This window comes from Panthera uncia, chromosome F2, assembly GCF_023721935.1.
Source record: "Panthera uncia isolate 11264 chromosome F2, Puncia_PCG_1.0, whole genome shotgun sequence".
Classification (NCBI taxonomy): Eukaryota; Metazoa; Chordata; class Mammalia; order Carnivora; family Felidae; genus Panthera; species Panthera uncia.
Window position 1 is genome coordinate 44,833,512 of NC_064812.1, and position 25,711 is coordinate 44,859,222.

General features: G+C 38.9%; 1 protein-coding gene across 1 annotated transcript in view; it reads right to left on the minus strand.

Moving 5' to 3' along the window:
- The window catches only part of NECAB1 (N-terminal EF-hand calcium binding protein 1), a 191,282-nt gene that overhangs the window by 36,202 nt on the left and 129,369 nt on the right, over positions 1-25,711 (minus strand). The window contains exon 6 of the mRNA XM_049633604.1: positions 10,754-10,890. Within this exon, the coding sequence (XP_049489561.1) occupies positions 10,754-10,890 (137 nt within the window). The remainder of the gene's footprint in view (positions 1-10,753; positions 10,891-25,711) is intronic.

Genomic DNA, 25,711 nt, shown 5'->3' on the forward strand with positions numbered 1-25,711 from the left:
TAATTTGTGATTTAAGAAAAACTTCTTTCTTTTCTGGGCCAAACCATCAGTGGAAAAACTGTTTCTGTTTGTGCTGGTGTATTTAGTTTGAGAACACCTATGGAGTCTGTTTCTTCTTTCAGTTTTAAATTTTCTAAATCAAGGCTATGTATCTATATATTTTTAAAAGTCAAATAATTCTATAAAACTCATTTTAACAAATAGGAATTCCTACTCACCTCCACACCACTCCCCATTCACAGAAGGAATGCTTACAACAAGTGTTCGTTTGGATGTTTATCCTCATACCTATATATAATATGCTTAAAGTGCTATGTCTTTATTCTTTAGTTTTTAAATGTATCTATTAGCTTCCTAAAAGGAAAAGCTCAGGACAATGATATATGCAAGGAAATATTATAAGGAATTTAAAGGAAGACTGCTTAAAAGGATGGATTCGATTCGGGAGGCAAGCATTTGGTTCCCTATTCTTCTCTCCTGGTTGGAATACAAACATGATAGTTGAATTCCAGCAACCATATTGGGCCATGAGGCAAACCCGAGGATGTACTTACTATGTGAAAAAGGCGGGAGGTCTATGATAAATCTGTAGAGCTGTCATACTTGATTAGGCTGCTGCCACCACGCTCTTTCATAACAGATAATAAGTCCTTATGTGTTTAAGCCTCCTTTTTTCCCTGTTATATGCAGCAAAATCTAATACTAATTTATTCATCCAAAAATCTTCCTTTGTTATCAGTAAGGGAAAATTTCTTTAGCCTCTCTCTGGTGCTGATTCCCCCCCAACCCCCTTTTAAATGTGGATTTCATTTACTCTTTGGTTTGGTGGAAGAGAACATCTAATGGCTTCACAGGAAAGGGTGCACCATGCGAGGCAAAATTTGTGAGACACTGCATATTAAAAAGATACTTTTATTTTATTCTCCTACTTCATTGGTGGTTTTATGGGGAAAATAACTTTTTTTTAAATTTTTTTAAATTCCAGTATCATTAATGCACAGTGCTATATTAGTTTCAGGAGTACAATATAGTGATTCAACAATTCTACACACTACTCAGAGTTCATCATCATAGATGTACTCTGAATCCCCTTCACCTATTTCACCCATCCCCCCACTCAACTCCTCTCTCAGAACCATCAGTGTGTTCTGTACAGTTAAGAGTCTGTAACTGGTTTGTCTCTTTTTTTTCTTTGTTTTGTTTCTTAAATTCTACATATGAGTGAAATCATATGGTGTTTGTCTTCCTCTGACCGAATTATTTCACTTAGCTTTATACTCTCCAGATCCATCCATGTTGTTGCAAAAAGCAAGATTTCATTCTTCTATGTGGCCAAGTAATATTCCACTGTGTGTGTGTGTGTGTATCCTTTGATATCAATTAATTGACCATATAATCATGAGTTTATTTCTGGGCTTTCTATTCTGTTCCACTGATCTATGTGTCTAATTCTGTGCCAGCACTGTGGGAGGCCGGGCCCCGGTGCCAGGCTGAGACCGGGCCCAGGTTGCCAGGGTCAAGCAACGGTTCCCTGTTGACTCAGCCAACCCGGTGGTTCCCCCTCCTATTCCCCCATTTTCAAGGGCATACGAAAGCCTTGTCAAGGCTGAGAAAGTCAATTCCTAAAGCCTGTGGTCTGTGGGTGTTGGCAGTAATGTTACCTCCCCTTTTTCTACCCCGAGTCAAATAGAAACAAACATGGGATCTGTGTTTTGCTAGCAATCTTATCAACAAGGTCTTGCTGCGACCCGTTTAGAAAATTCACAAGGAACACAGAACTAAATGTTTTGGTTGGCAGCGATTATGTGAAACCTGTTTATTCTTAGAATGGCCTGACCCATAAGAGTCTTGATATAAAAGATTGTGTACAGCAACAATAAAGCCGTCACTTGGGCCATCAGCCCGGGGGACCCTCCTGTTCCCAAACTGTCTTCTCTTCTCTCTTTTTTTTTCTTACATTCCCCTACCCTCAGGACCCTGATCTTGGTGTTTGTTGCGCTGGTCGCAACACAGCACCATGCTGTTTTGATTGCTACAGCTTTGGATTATATCTTGAAATCTGGATACCTCCAGTTTTGTTCTTCAAGATTGTTTTGGCTATTCAGGGTCTTTTGTGGTTCCATAGAAATTTTAGGATTGTTTGTTGCAGTTTTGTGAAAAATACTGTTGGTATTTTGATAAGGACTGCATTAAATCTGTAGATTGCTTTGGGTTGTATGCGCATTTAAAAAATATTTCTTCTCCCAATCCATGAGCATGGAATGTCTTTCCATTTATTTGTGTCATCTTCAATTCTTTCATCAATGTTTTATAGTTTTCAGAGTACAGTTCTTTCATCTCCTTGGTTAAGTTTATTCTTTGGTTTTTAAATCATTTTTGGTACAGATCTAAATGGGATTGTTTTCTTAATTTCTCTTTCTGCTATTTATTAGTGTACAGAAATTCAACGAATTTCTGTGTATTGACTTTGTCTCTTGTAATTTTATTGAATTCATTTATCAGTTCTGGTAGTTTTTTGATGGAGTCCTCAGGGTTTTCTATATATAATATGTCATCTGCAAATAGTGAAAGTTTTACTTCTTCCTTACCGATTTGGATGCCTTTTCTTTCCTTTTCTGGTTGATTTCTGCAGCTAGGACTTCTAGTACTATATTGAATGAAAGTGGTGACAGTGGACATCTTTGTCTCATTCCTGACCTTAGGGGAAAAGCTCTCAGTTTTTTACCAATGAGTATGATGTTAGCTGTGGGTTTTTACACATGGCCTTTATTATGTTGACGTATGTTCCCTCTAAACTTACTTTATTGAGGGTCTTTATCATGAATGGATGTGGTACTTTGTCAAATGCTTTTTCTGCATCTACTGAAATGAACATATAGCTTTTAATCCTTCCTCTTGTTCATGTGATATATCATGTTTGCTCATTTGCAAATATTGAAATCCCACTTAGCTGTGGTGAATGATTTTTTAAAATTTATTGTTGGATTTGGTTTGCTAATATTTTGTTAGGATTTTGCATCCATGTTCTTCACAGATATTGGCCTGTAGTTCTCTATTGTAGTGTCTTTACCCAGTTTGGGTATCAGGGTAATGCTGGCTTCACAGAATGAATTTGGAAGTTTTCCTTTCTCTTCTATTTTTTTTTTTTTTTGGACTAGTTTGAGAAGAATGGGTATTAACTCTTCTTTAAATATTTGGTAGAATTCACCCGTGAAGTCATCTGGTCTTGGACTTTTGTTTATGGGGAGTTTTCGAATACTGATTCGATTTTATTGGTGGTAATCAGTATTCTGAAAGAGTATTCTTAGTTATGGCTTTTTTTTTTTTTTTTCATTTCAGCACTTTGAATAATAGATCAAGCTACTCCCTCTGACCTGCAGTGTTTCTGCTGATTTTAATTATTATGTGTCTTGGTGTAGACCTGCTTGGGTTGATTTTATTGGAGGCTCTCTCTGCCTCCTCGATCTGGATGTCTGTTTCCTTCCTCAGATTCAGGAAGTTTTCAGCCATTATTTCTTCACATAAATTTTCTGCCCCTATTTCTCTCTCTTCTCCTTCTGGGATCCCTATAATGTGAATGCTATTGCACTTAATGGTGTCACTGAATGCCCCTAATCTATTCTTACTTTTTACTATTATTTTCTCTTTCCTGAGCTTGATTGCTTTATATCACTGTGTCTTCCAGGTTACTGATCCATTCTTCTGCTTCTTCTAGTCCACTACTGATTCCCTCTACTGTAGTTTTAATTTCTATTATTGAGATCTTCACCTCTGTTTTTTTTTTTTTTTTTTTTTTTTCATATTCTATGTCTTTGTAGTGGGTCTTACTGAAATACTCCGGTCTTTTCTTGAGTCAGATGAGTATGTTTATGACCATTAATTTAAATTCTCCATCAGGTATGTTACTTATCTCCATTTCACTTTGCTCTTTTGCTCTGAGTTCATCCTTTTCTTTCACGTGGGACATATTCCCTGTCTCCTCATTTTGCCCAACTTTCTGTGTCTGTTTCTATATATTAGGAAAGTCAGCTATGTCTCCTTCTCCTGAAAGTAGTGGCCTTATGAAGAAGAGGTCCTGTAGTGCCGTGCAGTGCAATGCCCCCCGTTTACCAGAACCTGGCATTTCAGGGGTGTCTCCTATGTGTGTTACATACATCCTAATGTTTTGGCCAAGCTGTATTTGCCTTCAGTATAGTCAGCTGCAGTGTCTCTCTCTCTGTCTGCTGTGCCAGGGTTTGGTCCTTGTTTTGTTAATGGGAAAGTCTGGTGCCACTTTGGCATTGAGTTTGGTCAAAGCAGGCATTTACCTGAACTGTGGTCGCACTGATCTGCAAGGCACTCCCCTATATTGTCTACTGAGTGGTTTCTGTTGGTGGGCAGGGCCTGCAGTCAGACTAGATGTCTGCCCCAGTCCACTTCTGGGGCTCCAGTGGAGCTGGTATGTGTGGTTACCTTTCCCCCTCCCCAGGGCAGAAGTAACTTTGGATTTGTATTGGCCACTGTATTGGATTCTTGCCTAATGCCACACCTGTAGCACCATTTTGGACTCCTGCCAAGTTGGATTACAGCAGACAGGTCTGCAGAAGACCATGGGTGTTGGGCATGCTCTTGACAAGCTAGATGAAGAGTGTTTATGCTGATTCCTGAAGGAGTCCATATATCTACTCTGAGGTGCGTGGGAGGGAAATGATGCTTGCCAACTCCTTTGTTCCTGGAGAAGTCTCCCAAAGATCCCTCCTCCTCCAGCACACATTTTGAGATTAGTAAATAAATCTCCTTCCCATATATTCCCTTCAGTTTTCAAACTGCTGCTTCTATGCTGTATCTCAGCAGGAGGGCGGGAACTCAGTTTCTTTGAGGGCGGGAACTCAGTTTCCTATGGCCTTCCAGATCTTTTTTTTTTTTTTTTTTTTTTTTTTTTTAATTCTAGGTGTTAAGCCCCACTAATTCGAAGAACTAACGAAGTTGAACCACTCTGGTTTTCAAATCCAAATGTTATAGGGGTTCATCTTCCCTGTGTGGGTCCCTTGTGTCTGGGGTGCTTGGTCCAGAGTTCGCTCATCTCCCTTTTCCATGCTTACAGCGTCCCTCCCTACCACAGCCAGTTGAGTGGGTCTATTTGGCTCCTGACTGTATCTCCACCCTTCCTACCACTTTCAAGGTGGCCTCTTCTCTACATTTATCTGTGGAAAGTCTGTTCTGCCAGTCTCCTGGTCATTTTCTAGGTTATTTACACTTATGTGGGTGTTACTTAGGTGCATCTATGAGACTATGTGAGCCTAGGATCCTTCTACTCTGCCATCTTTCCCAGAAGTCAGAGTGAAGAATTTTAGGTTGCAAGTCATTTCCTCCTCAAATTTTGAAAAAGCTGCCTCACTGCATTCTAGCTTTTAGTGCCATTATTTAAAAAATCTAGTGTCTTACTCCTCCTCTGCGTTTGACCTAGTTTTTGGTCTGGGAGATTTTAGACACTTCTCTGTCTCTGGTATTCTGAAATACCATAATGGCATTCCTTGGTGTCAGATTTTACAGTTCATTGTAATGGGCTCTTAGTCTGTTCTATCAACTTGGAAACTCATGTCCTTGTCTGAGAATTATTTCTTAGATAATTTCTCTCCTTTTTTTCTCTATCTGAAATTACTACTTTTCAAATCTTGAACCTCTTGGACTACCCTATAGCTTTATTATTTTTCTTTCTTATTTTTCATCTCTTTTTGAAAATGTCATCACACTTTTATCTCCAAATCTTGCTCACAGGTTCTTATTTCTGCAATAATAATTTCCAAGAGCTCTTTGAGTGCTTTGAATATTATTATTTTTAAGTAGCATCCTTTCCTTAATTCATAAATGCAATATTTTTTTTCTGTTTTCTGAGGGTATTGATGATTTGGGGGGGGGGAGTCTTCTTCTGTTCTCTGGATTATATGTTTGTTCTAAGTTTCTTTTTTTGTGTTTGATTTGTTCTCCTGGTTGTCCCTGCCTATTTCAGAGGGAAGAAACAGGGATGATTGGAGAGAGAGGCAGGGAGGGAGGGAGGGAGGGAGGGAGGGAGGGATGGGGAGAGAGGGAGAGAGGCGGGGGTGGGGTGAGAGAGGCAAAGAGAGAGAGAGAGGGAGGGAGGGAGGGGGCAATTGCCAACTCACAGCCTCCACTGTAGAGTGGCCTGGCTAGGCCTATTCATTATGGGTACCATAGCCTGGTACTTAAAGTCTTTCTCTTGGACTGAGAAAAGCCAGAGAAGCATCCCCAACTAGTGTATAAGCTCGCTGTAAGTGCTCTGGATGGGTGTCAAAGCTCACTGTTCGGTATAGAGACTTTCACTTAATGCCTCAGTTTTTAGTATCACGGACTAACCCCTGCTGTGCTAGGTGTACATCTGTTCACCTTCTCCAGAACGAACATCTCTAGGCTTCCTCAAGGAGTCATCACACAGCACTGGGTGGAGCTTTCAGCAATACATTAGGCCTGCCTTCATCCCCACTGCACATGGTGAAGCCAATCCTTGAGCCTTTCTGTACCCATTACATTGCATTTTGGCTTCATACATTGTCTATATTTCATCTTTCTCAGAGCTTCTACATCAGTCATCACTAGATTCATCTTCTTTCCATATTCCAAGCTTCTATCTCGTTGGTTCCTCTATCCTTATCTTTGTAGGTTTATGACTCCTTTTTGTCCAGGCACTGTTAATGCCTTTTTTTGAAAAGTTTAGGGAGGAAGGAAAAGAAATCATGTTTACTCTCCAATCTTTAGACCATCCTATGGAAAGTCAACTTTCTATCAATTTCAGTGGTGACCAGAATAGGAGACTAGATCAGTTATTCTCTATGTTCAGGCTGAGGGAATATGAACTGTCTGAACTTTTATAATTACCTATAAGCTTCCCTGACTTCTGTAATAGCCAACCATCAAAAGGAGAAAAATAACTTCCAAACCTAGAAGGAAATCAGTCATTTCTCTGGATAAAGGAGAACTTTGGAAAATAGAGTAAATTTTCAGATTCCATTATAAAAAAGAAATTCACATATAATTAAACTGTGTTCCCAGAAATCTGGTTTGTGAGGAATGGAGATTTATATAAGAGGACAGGGGCCTCTGGAGGGAAACTTCAGTGTAACATAATGATTATTCTTGTCATTGGCTATTAGGTACTTTCAGAAGACATGGAATTAAAGTGGCTCCCATTTACCAGTATGCCAGGACAGATACAAAGAGTGTTGTAGAACACCATCTGAAAATCTCACCTCTGTGGCATTCCAGCTGTACGCATCCCTTCTCTCTGAAATTGCCATTTTCACATGAATAGACACAGACATTCTGCCCAACATTGCATGTCTAACTCATTACTGCAGGATGACTGATACTGTGTGATTCCTCCCTGGGGTTGATAACTAGACTAGATGCCTTCTCAAAATTTGCTATATTCCAAAGAAGCTTTGTATCCCTAGGTTTCACAAATATTAAGCCTCAAAGTAACACTGATGTTTAAGGGGAAGCAAATTACTATAACCCTGGGATTTTTAATGTTCTCTGCAGGTTCCAGCTGTTGACTATGCAGGGCATCATGGAATCTTCCTTTATGTTACAAAAAACTGATGAGGTTTTGGGTACATTGATTTGACCTCTCCTCTCTGACCTAGCTCTAATTCTTCCCAAATCTTTACTATATACTGTTATGAGACTAATATTCCCTAAAACCTGGGACGCCTGGGTGGCTCAGTCAGTTAAACATACGACTTCAGCTCAGGTCATGATCTCATGCTTCATGAGTTCTAGCACCGTGCTGGACTCTGTGCTGACAGCTCAGGGCCTGGAGCCTGCTTCAGATTCTGTGTCTCCCTCTCTCTCTGCCCCTCCCCTACTCATGCTCTTTCTCGGTCTCTCAAAAAATAAAGAAAAACATTAAAAAATTAAATGTTTCCATTACATTTCTCTTTCATTTACAACCACCAATCTCGGCTCGTATGAAATCTAAATGCAGCTATCTAGCTTTTAAGACCTTCTAGGGGTGCCTGGGTGGCTCAGTCGGTTAAGCACCCAACTTCAGCTCAGGTCACGATCTCACGGTTCATGGGTTCAAGCCCCACGTTGGGCTCTGTGCTGACAGCTCAGAGCCTGGAGCCTGCTTTGGCTTCTGTGTCTCCCTCTCTCTCTGTTCCTCCCCCACTCATGCTCTGTCTCTGTCTCAAAAATAAACATTTAAGACCTTCCCTGGCTTACATGCCAGGTAGGTTACTTTCACTGTCCCAGGTCCTCATCCACTGCTATTCTACATGGTTCCCTTTATTTGGGATTCCCTTTCATTCATTCAGTTTCATATATTGAACATGTAGTTGCGCCAGGTAGAGGGAAACAAGGCAGAGCCCCTGTCGTTTAGAAACTCCAAGTTCATGGGAGAGATAAGTAAACGACTGGGTTTGGTCTAAGTAGAGGGTACTGAGGAAATACACAGTGGTGGAGCAGGAGAAATAAAGACAGCAGTGAAGGTTTCCCAGAGCAAGTGCTGTCCAAGCAATGACCAAGCAAATGGGGAAGAGCCAGCCAGAAGAAAGGAGATGGTACTATGGGGTGGGTGAGAAGACCCATCCCCCCCAGAGAGAATATTCTCTGCCATTAAATCTACCCTAAATATCCTGCTCAAGTCTTGTCTCCTCTGAGGCTTATTTACTGGTCTCTTACTTGATATCACAGGAAAAAGAGAGCCATCTTTCCTGTCTTGTTTTTTCCCCACCAGTGAGGGCCCCTGGGGTTCTCGTGGCTTTGGTCTATGGTGACCAGCTGATTCGAAGACGAAACTAGGGAGAGGAGACACAGCACTTTTAAACATGAGCACAACTTGCACTCTTCCATCAGGGTCACCAGAGATTCTAAGTTGGATTTATGGGCACAAACTCATAGTGGAAACGAGTTTTTTATTTGCTTTTTACTTTATTTTTAATCAAACCACCCCAGGTGGAGTATCATGGATTTGGGGTGGGATGTGGGCATCCCTGGGTACCTTAATCAAATCCTGTACAACAGCACTACCCAGATTTACATCAGACCTGTAATAGTTCTTATTCTTCCAGGCTCTGTTTGAACTAGAAACCTATAAATAAAATATTCATGAGTCCTCCAATGTCTTTCAGTTCTGCATTATCACATTCTTTCTCATTAAACACAGCTGCAGCTGTTGGTAGCTTTCACAGGGGGTCAAGGCTAGCCTGTGGCCTGACACAAAAAACAGCTGTTCATTATGTATTCACTATATAGCGGTGTATGTAGAATTCAAGTTTGCAGGAGATGACCATAGACAAAACCCAAAATGCAGGTGAAGAAGGGAAGGGGAGCACTTCTGCAGGCCTCTTCCCAGGGGGCTAATAATTGACTCTAAAAAGGGAGAATCTATTTTGCGACAAGAAAATCTAGACACAACCAAGAAACCAACCTTAACTTCCCGTTTGGAACCTGAAATCAGTATCACTGTGTTTCAAGATACTCCGTTATCCTCTGCTCAAACTTGCGGAACTGGCTGGCTGCTTTTCTAAAGCTCTCTGTTACACCTGCCATTTGAGATGGAATCACTCAATGCAGTGGAAAGAAGTTTATAATGCGAAAATGCTCCACAGATCCATTGAAGAGCGCACACCCATGTTCATCAGCTGCACAAGCTCATTAGATTGGAGATTAGAGGCTTTTTTGTTAGGATTTGGTGGTGCTCACTCATTTTGACATTGTAAACACATGGTTGAAAATTCCACTGTTTCTCTGAGATGTCCTAATGATTATGTATCCATTAATTTGTTTAGAAAAATTGGCCCTACCGAGTACTTTATTAGCAGCCTGTTCAAAAAAGCTACTGTGTGGTTCTCCCTAACTTAAAATGCAAAAAGTTAGATGGTCACATATCTAGGTTTGAAGTAACACATGCAAAAATATGTTGCATAAGCATGAGTTTTGCCAAGCCCTTCTCTAGCTTGCAAGGTATAAACAATGGTAACTCAAGAGAGTACCAACTGCTGGTTGGAATAATTTTTGTCTGCTTTACACATTTCTAATTCAGGTTTCTCTTTAGCATTAGCACCTTTATTTATATAGCTTTTATAATCTCATTACTTATCTTCTCCGTGATATTACTTGGTGGTCCTGACTTTTGAAAACTTTTCCTACCATCCATTTTTCTCTATTTCCTTAAATAAAAAGGCTGATTCTACTCCCAAGTCCCCAGGTACATCCAGTTCATTTGGCCTCTTGGTCTCTTTTCTATCACTTCCACATTTTTACATAATACTCATTTGCAAGATGAGCCCAAATCCCATCAGGAAATTCCACACAATTGTCTTTCACTCTCTCTCCATATTTAACCTTTTGCTTTTCCTAAATTCTTGGCAAGTTTTTCCCCCTTCTGTATGATAAGTATCACTTTGCACCGTGCATTACGGTTTGACTCTTCACGTCTTATTTACGTATTAGATTTTAGCCTCCTGAAAAGTCAGGACTTTGTAAAATGTATCTTTATGTTACCACAGTGTCTTTTAAAGACTTCTTCATCTATTAAATCCTCAATTTAAATTTGTTGAATAATTGATGGACAGTAAAAGTAGAATGGCCTCTTGTAGAGGAAAATATAAGGCAAGAACCCAACGGTGGTTCCTGTCATTCCATTTAAATTGATTAATTTTCATTTTTAGTTTTCATTAGTTTAAGCATAAATGCCCCGCAACTGGTATTTCACAGTAAGTAGCAAGACACCATATGAAAATATTTAACTTGCCTTTCCTGACGGGTTTGCTCCTCAGTAGTTTCCATGGCACATTCCAGAGAATTCTGGAGAGACTGAAGCTGATTCAAGGTCTCCTTCAATAAAAATCGAGTTACAAATTGTTCCAAGTTGGAGGCCTCTTGGTAGTCCTAAAGATGACCAAACAAAGGCAGTTACAAGTATGGGAAGGAAAAAATATCCAAGAATCGTTTTCCCCCATGGACCCAGCAATCTCAGATCAATCCTCGAGGAGAAACAAAGGCAGACATGTCGGCCCTGGAGGCTGGGGCAGAGCTCTATTCACCCACCAGCAGTTGAATTTAAGAGCTGCAGAGACCACAGGAATATCTCTCATCTTCCACTGCACATGCATCAACATAAGGAAAAAGGACAAAACAAGCAGAATTATGGAACAGGCATATGTATAAAAGGAAAAGAATATTCTCTGGAGAAAAAAAAAGGTTGGAATGTGATTAACTCAGCTTGTTCTGTGCTTCATTTAAGTAACAACCACACCATCATGTATTTTCTCCATTATCAACTAAATGAAGTCACGTTTCAGCAACTGGCTTAGTTCCCTCTTGATGTATTTATTATGCCTGATCTGTATTATACTGAAGCCAAAGGAAATTATGTGTAGTTATCCCCAAACTCAGAAAATGTTAGGCATGGAATATTTAAACAGTTTGCTAAATCTGCTCATGTCCCTCCCTCACGAACCTACCTGAAGCTCAATTGTATCTAAATGCCACAAAAGCACTGTTCCTCCAAACAGCCCCAAGTCTACCCGGAGATCATTGCATACAGAACAGCCGTACTTGCCAAGCTTAGTTTTGGGAGACAGGTGGGCTGTACATGGTGCTACCTGCTGTTCTCTTCTACAGTCTCAGGGAGAACCAGGAAAGAAATGAAAATCAGGTTGGCATGGAATCCAGCTGCCCAAGCCACTCTTTCATGGCATGAGACCAGCAAGTGAAAACTCATTTTCTAGATTATTGGGTGGGAATGATACATACAAGTTCAGCTAAGAAACAGATTTATCTAGCTCTGTCCCTAGATGACTTTTCACAGTTGAAAATACAAAACTGAAAAGAGCGACCGTGACAAGATAATGCCGGAAGTTACGAGGTGCTGGGACATCTCATGTCATGGCTAGAAACTCAGAAAAAACAAGATGTAGTTAGTTAATCTCTCTGGGTCTCAGTTTTCTCATTTACAAATCAGGCTATAACTCAGGCATATATTCCATCTCAAAATGGTCTGTGTTTCCACCAACTCAGAATTAGGAAATACTGGATTGTGGCCTCCTGATGGAAATTACTTCGGAATTTTCTTCTGATAGCAGAACCACATACTGCCCTAGAAACCTTCATTTCATTCCTATTTTGAAATCATAAAATGCCTCAATTATCAGTTTCTTTTTAAGTGCATTCTTGTAGGTGAACACAGAAAATTCCCTTATCTACCCTATCTAATGATCCGATTTGAAATATAAAAATGTTCATGCCTTTAAACTCCACCTAAGAAACTAACCATAAACCAAAACATTACATGCTTATAATAACCTAAGAGTTTTTGTGAGTTAATTCAAGGTAAAAACATACCACATATTTAGTTTTATCAAATAGATTGCTACTTAGTAGCAATAAAAACTTCAAAAAATTATTTCTCGATGTGTTTTTTTTTAAACTGAGAAAAACTTTCTTTTGAGAAGAAAATGTGATAGAAAAAAAGGCATGTGCTTGATTCTTTCCCCCTAGTCATTTCCCTTTTGAGAAAGCATAGTTTTAAAATAGAATTTATTTAAAACATTTTTTTAAAAATAAAAACAATTTATTAAAATGCCAAGACAGCGTAATGGTGTAGTCAGAGATTATGCCAATTACATTTGCATCTCAGTATACACCACGACTAATCCAAAGCCAAACTATGAAGTTTTATACCTATTTGGAGACAGCCTGTAAGGTGAAGGAAGCGTACATTTACTGAGCAATGCATTGTCCCATCAGCCTGGCTCTTTCCTCAGTTAAATGCTAAGTGTCATGTCAGGATGACAGAACTAATCACATATCATTGCAATCAGATTTTAGCTTCTTAGACTCAAAGGTCACACCTTATGCCACTGTGGGCCTCATGGTGCCTGCAACAGATAACTCACTCAATATTTGATTGTAGAAAAACTCCTCTAAGTCTAAAAATTGATTGCATTAGCTATTGTGGTCTTAACATATTACGATTTGGGTGACGTTTGAGTGCAATACTTAAGGACAGTTAAAATCTGACAACTGGCTATTCCACGGCAGCAAAGTAAGAAGTGATTTCGATACTGAGACATCTGTCTCCCTCTGATGAGAGTTTGCTATCGTCACGAGTGATTCTTCAGACAACATTAAGAGGTGGCACAACCAGCTAGTACACTGTGAATGGCTGATGCCTTGACACTAAGAGGGGTGGGAGATGGGGTTAAGGTTTTGGGGGACTCAGTTCTTTGAGTCAATACAAAGATTGGCTGTTATGTGCTACCACCCCTGGATCATGAGAAAAGAGCCTCTTTCTTTTCTTTTCTCTTTTCTTTATCTTTATCTTTATTTTTGAGAGAGAGACAGAGTGTGAGCAGGGGAGGAGCAGAGAGAGAGGGAGACACAGAATCGGAAGCAGGCTCCAGGCCCTGAGCTGTCAGCACAGAGCCCAACACAGGGCTCAAACTCACGAACTGTGAGATCATAACCTGAGCTGAAGTCTGACGCTCAACTGACTGAGCCACCCAGGTGCCCCTAAAACAGCTTGTTTTCTAATATTCCTGTTTATCCTTCCAGACTCCACTCATGGCACCGCCTTGGTAGAGCCTTTCCTTTCCCTGATCTACCACTTTGCTTCATGGGATTAGGCACACTTCCTTTCCCTTCTCTGTGTTCTGAGCCAGAGGAACTGGTTAATATGCAATTTATCACTGTATATTATAATGCTGTTCTACTTGCCCATCTCCCACATCCCAGGCGAGCTCTTTAAAGGTGGGAAATAAGAGGTGCTTGGGGGGCTCAATCAGTTGAGCTTCTGACTTTTGATTTTGGCTCCGGTCATGATCTCATGGTTCGTGGGACTGAGCCCCATGTCCGCCTCTGCAGGGACAGCACGGAGCCTGCCTGGATTCTCTCTCCCTCTCTCTGTCTCTCTCCCACTTGTGCATGTGCTATCTCTCTCTCTCTCTCTCTCTCTCTCTCTCTCTCTCTCCCTCTTAAAATAAATAAATAAACATTAAAAGAACCCATAAAGGTAGGAAATATACCTTATAATCATCTCTGCCTCCAGAATGCCCAGAACAAAGCCCAGCTCATAGCATGGTGCTTAAATGTTTAAAGGGTATGTGCACAACAGGACGCTACCTGTAGATTCAGGCACCAGAGGACGTATCTGGGCATCAGAAACTATTTTTGCCTTCCCCCAGGCACCAGCTGCTTCCCCCTGCCTCTCACCCTTGCCAGGGGCAGACACTGCTGTCCAGCCTGTCTGGTCGTGTGGGCTCTGCAATAAATGGAAATAAAGCTTTGTTCTTAACAGCCTGTCCTCATTTCATTTTCTGGACCATGTGTTAGTCTTCTTTCCTTCCCTTCATCTGAATCCCAAGGTTTAGGACTGCAGACCCAGGTGGCATGGATTCAATCCCCCTTTCCTTCTCTGGGACGTGCAGCAGATGTTCCTTTGGAAGGTGGTGGCAAAAGAAGCAGATGGAAAATTAAATAGATAACAAGCTGGAAAATGTCAAAGCCTGGTCCTCTTTATTCTCAACAAATGTGTTGGTTGTCCAGGTACAAAAAGGGGTCTTTGCATGCTGAACTCTCTGAAGACTAGTATGTTGGCTTAAGATACACATTCCTTTGAGCAAAATCCAGAATGCGAGAAACTGGCAGAAAGAACATCCACTCGTCTACGAAAGCAGCAAAAACACGTACAGATGGTACCTGATATCCAGATTCTGCCACTTTTTTCAAAAACAGTTTAGTCCTTTATGTCTATTGGAAAGGTTATAGGCAAATGAAGGTTAATTATATGTTTCTCAGATCCCAATACTGTTTATTCATGTCTTTGACAACTGTCATTTAATCTTGAAGCGGAAATTGTTAACAAACTAGCATTAATATTTCCGTTTGTGCCTTTGGAAAGCCACACTGTGAACAATCCGCCTATTTCTTTTATATGGAGCTGGGACAGGGTGAGGATTTATTCAAGGAAAAACACTAGCATTAGAAGCACAGTCCTTTAAATATCAGGTTTCTTAGGGCACTGCCTGTGCATCTTAATTGTCAGATCATTTCTCAGAAAGCAAGCCCCTGCCCATCAGGGTGATGGAAGAGTAGAGATCCCGGCTATTAACCCACCATGAATCATCTGAGTTAATTAGGAAAATCAGAGCATCAGTCTTCCCTGTTTGTATTTGCCCTACTTGAAAATTAATCAGGTCGGTGACATCCAGCCTCAGTGTCTTCTTGTTTATGAGATCAGATGCAATCGGACTTAGCTGGGGGGGGGGGGGGGGAGGGGTGAGGGCTTCTGACTTCCTTTTGATCTAAGCCCCTGCAGCTATCCCTGTTCTTGTGTGAGACGTCTGTGCCTGCTTCGGTAACAGGAAAAACTTCACTTTTACAAGGATAAGGTTATCTTTTTCTTTTTCTACTCCCCTGCAAACTGTTGCCATTTAAAAACAGTTAACTGGGGGCGCCTGGGTGGCTCAGTTGGTTGGGACTCCGACTTTGGCCTAGGTCATGATCTCACCATTCCCGAGTTCAAGCCCCATGTCGTTGGGCTCTGTGCTGACAGCTCAGAGCCTGGAAACCGTTTCAGATTCTGTGTCTCCCTCTCCCTCTCTGCCCCTCCCCAACTCGTGCTCTGCCTCTATCTCTCAAAAATAAATAAACGTTGAAAAAAATTTAAAAAATAGTAGCTGGTTTACACTGCTTTATCTATGTCCTATTTCTTTAGACATTCTTAGACTTTCATTTTAAATGACTTTTCTTTTAAACTGGGAGAATACTATATCAAATTTAACCCTTAAAAAATAAAAAATAAATAAATAAGTAACTGGTCCTTAATTCAGAGTCTTAAAAATTGACTGAGGTTAATTCCAGATAGGTCTTTAGAAATTTTAGAGAGCAAAATGAGAGATTACAATATTTTCACATGCAGATTCCCAAGGATTCAAGGAATTATAGATTTGCAGGTTAGTGAAAGAAAAAAACAAGGCTCTAATCGTGGAATAAAATGTTACTAAATAACCAATCAATTTCAACAATTTTGAAGCCCCATCTTAACTAGCTATTCTATAGTTTGAAAGCAGAAAATACTTTGGAGATGAGTCGTATAATTTAACATCTTTACAATGGCAAACTCCACTGTAGAGGGCTCATGTTGAAGTTATCAAAGATTGATTTCATGTAGGCTTCTTTCCTCTGGCTCCTGCTATTGTTGTATTTTACAACAGGAGACTCTAACAAGAACATATGGCCCCTTGAATGTCTATGCCCAAAGAAGAATCTCATTCTGCTGCGAAGTGATCTTCTTCAAACAAGTGGAATTTTGGCAAAACCAAAAAAAAAAAAAAAAACCCAAAACCTGCATTTGAAGGTGGGAGAGTTGGCCCAAAATGAGGGTTAAGAGCTAACACATGAAGTCTTGGGTCACATTCATCACATCTAATAACACAGTGTGGTGATTAAGAATCTGGGTTTGAAGACAGTTACACATAAGTTCTAATCAGTGTTATGCTACTCAACAGGAGTGTGAGCTTGGGGAAGTATTCAACCTAAGTCCCTGTTTCCCTCACTACAGGTAAGAACAGTCCATCTCATAAACTAGTGAGGATTGAACGAAATAGAGCCTGTAAAGCACATGTCAAGCACATGCTAGTACATGTCTAGCTTATAGTTTCTGATAAATGTTCATCATTGCTATCAATCCATTGGAGTACGGATATTACAAAGTGTAATGCATAGGTAATTGGCTCAAAATTCACAAGGCCTGAACTTGAATGCTGTGAAAACAGTTCACTTCAGAATTTTGCTGGGATAATTATAGGTTGGTGTTCAGTGTGTAGCAGACTCTTCACAAATACTAATTTTTTGGAGTTCCTTCTACGTATATTTTGTACTGCACATCTGTTATCTTTCTTATTCAGAAATGTGTAACTTTTACACACATATTTCTTACCATATTGAAGCTGTGACTCATGGGATTCAAGCTTTGAGAAGGGTCAGTTAAAAATGTGGATTTCAGTGGATGCAAAAACTCTCAACAAGATACTAGCAAATCGAATCCAAAAGTACATTAAAAGAATTATTCACCATCATCAAGTGGGATTTATTTCTGGGATGCAAGGCTGGTTCAATATCTGCAAATCAACCAATGTGATATATACCACATTAATAAAAGAAAGGATAAGAACCTTATGATCCTCTCAATAGATGAAGATAAAGCATTTGACAAATTACAACATCCTTTCTTGATAAAAACCCTCAAAATAGGGACAGAAGGAACATACCTCTATAGCATAAAGGCCATATATGAAAGACCCACAGCTAATATCCTCAGTGGGAAAAACTGAGTGCTCTCCTCCTGCGATCGGGAACACAACAGGGATGTCCACTTTCACCACTGTTGTTTAACATAGTCCTACTCTCAGAAATCATCAACAAAAAGAAATAAAAGGCATCCAAATCAGCAACGAGGAGGTCAAACTTTAACTCTTTGCAAATGACATAATACTCTATGTAGAAAATCTGAAAGACTCCACTAAAAATTACTAGAACTGATACATGAAATCGGCAAAGACACAGGATATAAAATCACCATTTGGAAATCTGTTGCATTTCTATATACCAACAATGAAGCAGCAGAAAGAGAAATCAATGAATTGATTGCATTTACAATTGCATTAAAAACCATAAAATACCTAGGAATAAACCTAACCAAAGAGGGAAAAGGTCTGTACTCTGAAAACTATAGAACACTTATGAAAGAATTGAAGAAGACACAAAGTAAAATGTCTATACTACCCAAAGCAATCTACACACTCAATGCAAGGCCTATCAAAATAACACCAGCATTTTTCACAAAGCTAGAACAAACAATTCTAAAATTTGTATGGAACCAGAAAAGACCCCAAATACTCAAAGTAATGCTTAAAAAGAAAACCAAAGCTGGAGGCATCACAATTCCAGACTTCAAGCTGTATTACAAAGTTGTAGTGATCAAGACAGTATGGTACTGACACAAAAATAGACACACAGATCAATAGAACAGAACAGAGAACCCAGAAATGGACCCACGACTATAAGGTCAATCAATCTTTGGCAAAGCAGGAAAGAATGGAACAAAGACAGTCTCTTCAACAAATGGTGTTAGAGAAACTGGACAGTGATATGCAGAATGAAACTGGACCACTTCTTAAATCATACACAAAAACAAATTCCAAATGGTGAAAGACCTAAATATGAGACAGGAAACCATCAAAATCCTAGAGAAGAAAACAGGCAGCAACATCTTTGACATGGGTTGGAGCAACTTCTTACTAGATGCATCACTGTAGGCAGGGAAAACAAAAGCAAAAGTGAACTACTGGGACCTCATCAAAATAAATGGCTTCTGCACAGCAAAGGAAACAGTTAACAAAACTAAAAGGTAATTGATGGAATGGGAGAAGATACTTGCAAATGACACATCAGATAAAGGGTTAGTATCCAAAATCTATAAAGAATTTATTGAACTCAACACCTGAAAAACAAACCAGTGAAGAAATGGGTAGAAGACATGAATAGACACTTTTCCAAAGAAGACATCCAGATGGCTAACAGACACATGAAAAGATGCTCAGCATCCCTCATCATCAGGGAAATACAAAGCAAAACCACAATGAGATACCACCTCACATCAGTTAGATGGCTAAAATTAACAACTCAGGAAACAACAGATGTTGCCGAGGATGTGGAGAAATGGGAACCCTCTTGCACTGTTGGCGGGAATGCAAACTGGTGCAGCCACTCTGGAAAACAGTGTGGAGGTTCCTCGAAAAATTAAAAATAGAATTATCCTACGACCTAGCCATAGCACTACTAGGAATTTATCCCAAGGCTACAGGAGTGCTGATTTGTAGGGGCACATATATCACAATGTTTATAGTAGCACTACCAACAATAACCAAATTATGGAAAGAGCCCAAATGTCACTCAGATAATGAATGGATAAAGAAGTGGTATATACATACAATGGAATACTACTCAGTGATGAAAAAGAATCAAATCTTGCCATTTGCAACAATGTGGATGGAGCTGGAGTGTATTATGCCAAGTGAAATAAGTCAGAAAAAGACAGGTATTATATGTTTTTACTCATATCTGGAATTTGAGAAACTTAACATAAGACATAGGGGAAGGGAAGGAAAAATAAGTTGCAAATAGAGAGGGAGGCAAACCATAAGAGACTCTTAAATACAAAGAACTGAGGGTTGATGGGACTGGGGGTTCAGGGAAAATGGGAGATGGCCATTGAGGAGGACATTTGTTGGGATGAGCACTGGGTGCTGTATGTAAGTGGTGAACCATAGGAATCACTGCCAAAGCCAAGACTACACTGTATACACTGTATGTTAGCTAACTTTACAATAAACTATTTAAAAAAATTAAAAATCTAACTACCCTATGACCCAGAAATTGCAGTACTACCTATTTATCCAAAGGATATACAAATATCAAGGGACACATGCACCCCAGTATTTATAGCAGCATTATCAACAATAGCCAAATCATGGAAAGAGCCCAAAATATCCATCAACTGATTAATGGATAAAGGTGTGGTATACATTACTCAGCCACCAAAAAGAATGAAATCTTGCCATTTGCAACAATGTGGATGGAGCTAGAGTGTATTATGCTAAGCAAAAGAGGTCAGTCAGAGAAAGACAATTACCATTTGATTTTACTCATTTGGAATTTAAGAAACAAAACAGATGAAGATAAGGGAAGGGGGAAAAAACAGAGGCAAGCAAACCATCAGAGACTCTTAACAACAGAAAACAAACACTCAAACTACTCCTGAAGCCAATACTACATGTCAACTAATTTGAATTTAAATAAAATCTTAGAAGAAAAAAACCACAAAAGCCAACCAACCAACAAAACAAAACAAAATGTGAAGTTCACCTGCAAAAGAAATTAAAAAGTGTTTCTATTCTTGATTTATTTCTCATCAAGGATAGCACAGGGGACCCAACTTCTTGCATTCCTATTTATAACCTCTGAATTCTTTAAGCCATATCCTCTTCCAGATCATTTCATTTTCCAGAACCTCTTCAAAATTCCTTTTCAGTCTCTAACCTGATTTTATTTCCTTTTCCCTTTTTCTCCCCCAGATCTTTGTATATATATGGGTGAAGCCACCATAAACCACCACCTAGTCACCTGGGCCAATTCCCTTATTCTGCATCACAGAAGTGTAGAACCTAGAAAAATCATAACAGGAGGATTTGGGGAAGATGGCCACATTGGTGGCATAGCTTTTGAAACTCCTGGAATCCACTCACAAAGGCAGATAAGAACAGATAAGAACAACAACAAAACCCCCACCACCAACAAATACAACAAAACTAGATTTGAAGGGATTATCATGAAACTCAGATTACAAGTGGGTAAGAATAAAATCACTGACAGATACAAAATCTGCACGTCATGGTACCACTGGGTATACAGGAAGAAACAAAGGGAAGTAATGGGCTGTGTGACAGACCCGAGGACAAAAGGACTCCAAGACAGCTAACAAATATTCACTAGAAAGCATAATTAGCTGACTTGAGAACATCAGCTAAACCTGGAAAGAGTTTTATCCAAAAGTGGGTGAACATAAATATCCTAGTAAAGCCTATAGGGCTGGAACCGTGGAGGACCCGTGGACTCTTAAAATCAACTAGCTAATACTGTAAGCTAGGAGGGCCCCACATTGAAGGGAAACTGTGGGGAGTCAAATCAAAGCTGAGCAGGACAGGGTCACAGAGATTTTAAAGAAAAGAAGATTCACTTAAAAGGAGGGAAGAGTAACAGAGCCAGGAACTCTCAGAGGGAAAGTCACTAAATTTTTTCAATACTACAAGACAGCCTCTGACAAAGGAGCTCTGTGAAACCAGAAAAAGTATTATGTACATAGGCATCTTTTAAAAATTCAGGAAAATTAATATTTTTTAAAGTGGGATACAGAAAAGTATTAAGGTTCAATTTTATATAATGTATTATAAGAAAATGGAAATTAAAGAGCAGAACACCATTACTGCAGACAATGAAAGCACACCAGAAAGACAAAGTTCACAAAACAGATGAAAAGTATATCTAAGTATTTTAAAATGAGAAAAGAATGGAGAAAAGAAACTGAAAAAATGAAAGAACAACAGGAATCAGATTATCTCAGAAACAAGGTGACAAAATTCAGAAAAGAATTAGACACAGAAGAAAATTATTTCAGAAATTAAGTCTAAATTAGAAGGAACACAAGAACACATAAACATAACAGATAATACCTTAATAAATAAAAATAAAAAGGAGGCAGTTTTTTAAAAATCAAAAGGAAATAAGGAAAAGCAAAAAGACTGGAGAAAAAATGACAAATATTGAAGACAAAGAATACTCAACACACTATAATAGAGTTCTTTTTTTTTTTAATTTCTTTAATGGTTATTTGCTTTTGAGAGAGAGAGAGAGAGAGAGAGAGAGAGAGAGAGAGAGAGAGAGAATATGAGCGGGGGAGGGGCAGAGAGAGACAGAGACACAGAATCCGAAGCAGCTTCCAGGCTCTGAGCTATCAGCACAGAGCCCTAAGTAGGGCTCAAACTCATGAACCGTGACCTGAGTCGAAGTTGGACACTCAACCAACTGAGCCACCCAGGTGCCCCTAGAGTTCTTAAAGAAGTACCGAAACCATTATAGGAACAGTGCCAACACTAGACTCTATTATTCAAAAATGCTTTAATTATTTTGTTTTTTTTTTTTGAGAGAGAGCAAGCATGAGTTGGGGAGGGGCAGAGAGATGGGGAGAGAAAGAATCCCAAGCAGGTTCCACTCTGTCAGAACAGAGTCTGACTCAGGGCTTGATATCATGACTGCGAGATTATGACCTAAACTGATATCAAGAGTCAGATGCTTAACTGATTGAGCCACCCAGGCACCCTAAGAATGCTTTTCTGAAATATGAAGACTTGAAATTAGATATTCAAAGTGTGAAAGGTGAAATAAAATGAAGTCATGGATGTCAAGGGTTGTAAAATGGAAGCGGAAGATCAATAAGGAGGTGAGCCTTATGCATACCATCTCATAGGCGGAACCATGAACTTTTGAACTGGGCCAAACCACAGATAATCGAGGATTCTGCAAGAACACCTATAACTTGCCACTGTATGAGACTTTTGCTTAGTGATAGCCTTAGCAACTAATTACGTTTAGGTAAGATTAGTGTTCTGTACCCAACATCAATCAAAATTCTTTGTAAACAACTTATAAGGGCATTATCATTTTGTCATTAAAAATCCCTGAATCTTGTTCCCTAGGGGACACTATTTGGATTGCTACCCAAATCTGTATACCCCAAATGGCAATTCTTTGTTCCCAAATAAATGCTTTTGCTTATTAATTCCTGCCTATTGAGAATTTTAGATTGACCAAAGCACACCATATACCTAAAAATATTAGCTCAGAACAAACATCAAGGCACATTTCTATAAAATTATTGGGCTTTAAAAGCCAAAGAAACAAATTCTTTGCACACTTAGACATAAAGAGCAAATGACTTGTGGGGTTAAAAAAAAACAAACAAACCCAGGGCACCTGGGTGGCTCAGTTGGTTAAGTGACTGACTTTGGCTTGGGTCATGATCTCACAGTTCGTGGGTTCAAGCCCCACATCAGGCTGTGTGTTGACAGCTTGGAGCCTGAAGCCTGCTTTGGATTCTGGGTCTCCCGCTCTGTCTTCTTCTCCCCCGCTTGTTCTCTCTCTCTCTTGCTCTCTCTCAAAAATAAACATTAAACAACATTAAAAAAAAAACCATCCAAAACTGGATCACCGTGAGACTTTCCAAAAGCAACATTTTTATGTCAGAAGAAAGTGAACTGCACCATGAGAAGGCAATCAGCAAAATCTAGACTATGAGTACCTCTCTAAAGAATTGCAGGGTTATCTGTAAATTCAAAGAGATGTTAACACACATTAAAATGGGCACAACTAAACTAAAGATTTTAGAGACGAATATCAGTGTGATGAAACCATAACACCATGCAAGGGAATGATTACTAGAGGAAATCTGTTTGGTCGTTATATCCAGGTGGAGAGAAGACAATTGGGACAAGGCACATGGAAGTTCTGGGGGGGGGAGGCGGCTGGTAGGTTTGGGTTTTGATCTGGGTGGGGGTTTAAAGAGTGTTTGCCTATAATCATTAGGTTCTACATGTTTTTTTTGTGACTTTCCTCCTTTTCATTTTATTTTTATAAAAGGTAAGATATGTGTAGGAACCAGCCTGGTAGAGATACACTAGCCTCATATTTTTGAGAGACTGTGGGAGTAGAAAGATAAGGTCTATAAAATACAGAAGTCTTTGGCAGGCACCAGGACAAGAAAATCTGTAAACACTTCCAAATTAGTAATTTTTATCACCTCTCATACACTATCTGCTCAACTGCTAGCCTGTATTTTTCTGGAGTGTAACATAGAACCAAATGTTAAATTTTTCAGTATGAAGAGCACAGAGCTATATTTACACATGATTTGGGCTAAATTTATGTTTGTTGATGTTGTTAATAAAAGATCATTAAAATTTCTTCCCCATAAATATGCTGCTTTCTACCTTATAACTCACACGCTTTTCGTTGAATATCCTTTTTAAGCACATGTAATACCTCAAGGGTAACATGCACTTGTAATCTGACTCCTTCTAAACAGTGTTATGTGTCAGATGGATAGTTCTATTTTAACCACAATCTTAAAATATGTGGAGTTAGTATGTCTAAGTTACTGAATTTTTCAGAGACAAATACATCTTCAAACGTCACTTGTGATCTTTCAGCTTTCAAAGACATAATATCTTTATCTTTGGTCTAAACAAACTCTATGACAGAGGAAAAAAGAGTTTTAAAATATTAGGAGCATTTACAAACAGAATATATGGGAAATAGTAGATGCTTAATATATATGAGTACTGACACATTTTTGGATTTCATTTGCATTTGTGGCTCACTTATGAATAGAATACCAAAACATTCCAGTAACTTTTTGTAAAGGAAGAAATATCACTGGTAATAGATCACTTCTTCAGAATAATAAATAGGCAAGTATTTTCACCAGTGGGACTGAAATAATTACAAATGTTGTATTTCATTAAATATGAAGTGTCATTAATTATAACATGCATCTTTTTTTTTTGTATTTTGTACACCACTAGGAAATAAAAATATCTGTAATTCAGTGTTATACCATCAAGTGCAAGCTTGTATCCCAACTGCATAGATATTAAAAAATGAAAAGATACACATCTTAGGGATTGATGAAATACAGGGTTTTGCCACATTTCAATATGGTAATGACTAACAACAAGAATACAGATGATCTCTTTGTACCTTAGTTTCATCCTGTTATGTCTTTCACATTTTAAAGATATTATACTGAGAGACAACACTGAACATTTCTGCTACAGAGTCAAGAAAACGGTCAATGCAAGAAGGAACTGGCTACAGGTTGAAATCACAGCCACGACTTACCTTTCTTAAAACTGGGTTTGTGGCAAAGTCTCCTGGCTTGCTTTAGAAACATCTAGACAGGCTTAGTTGAAATCTTCATAAGCATCCAGAGGAATAAGTTAGGCATTCATGGTAGAAGTGTTTCTAGGGTATAAGGTCACTAAAATAATGCAACTTGCTGATACATATGCACACCCTAGGTGGATTTCAAATAATAAAGACCCCCTGATTCCTAGATGATTAAAAATATATGGGGAACTATACAGGAAACACACATAACAGAACAATGGATTATAAAAACCTACCTAGATCCTCTTTTCTAAAAAAAAGTCTTCTAGATGATTATACAGATTACTTACAATCAATTCTGAATATCTTATTTTCAAACTGGTAAATTGGAAGGTAGTACATTAAAAAATTTACTGGAAGCTCTGCTTTTGGCAACAGAACTTGTTAAATTTCCTAAAAAATACTTCTTTTACAAAATTATTAAAAGTATGACAAATATTTCAAAAGTATAGCCAAGCTTCTAAGAAAGTAAGAAAAAACCCAACAGTGCCCACAATGAACAGGAAACAGATACACATACTATGAACAGGAAACACCCACAGACTATAATCTAGCACTGAAATCCTTGCTGTACTGTAAGCATTTCTGTAGCCAGAAGCTTCAAGTTTCAGATTGTAATAATTTTGGGGAGGAGATGAGTCAAGGTGGAGGGTTGGAATTGGAACACAGAAGTGATCATTATTGCCCATAAACAAAGGAAGACGACATTTTGTCTCAGGCTTAGCTATGAACACAAAAAATTCTTGAAAACTTATAACCAAAGCTAGTCCACATTAGAGTCTGAAGTTCAATATCTCTACCTGCAGGATCCAGGAGATCCCTAAACTGAGAGATTAATTTAAAGTACTTCTGTATTAGTAATATCCTGGGCCACCTATCATAAAAAATATATTCTCTGTTTAGGAAATACATTATCAAACCAGATTTCTCAGAATACCCAAAGATTTAATCATACAAGTATGAATTCACAGCTGAAAAAATTTCAGTCTAACCATGTATCCATATTGCACAAAGAAAAAAAGAATCCTAAAAAAGACCAGAAACATGCTTCAATGATCAAAGAAATTAAAAAAAAAAAGTAGTTGAAACATGAGAAAGGAAAGAGAGATTATAACAGGAAGGCAGGCAGATTTCAAAGGAAGCAAGA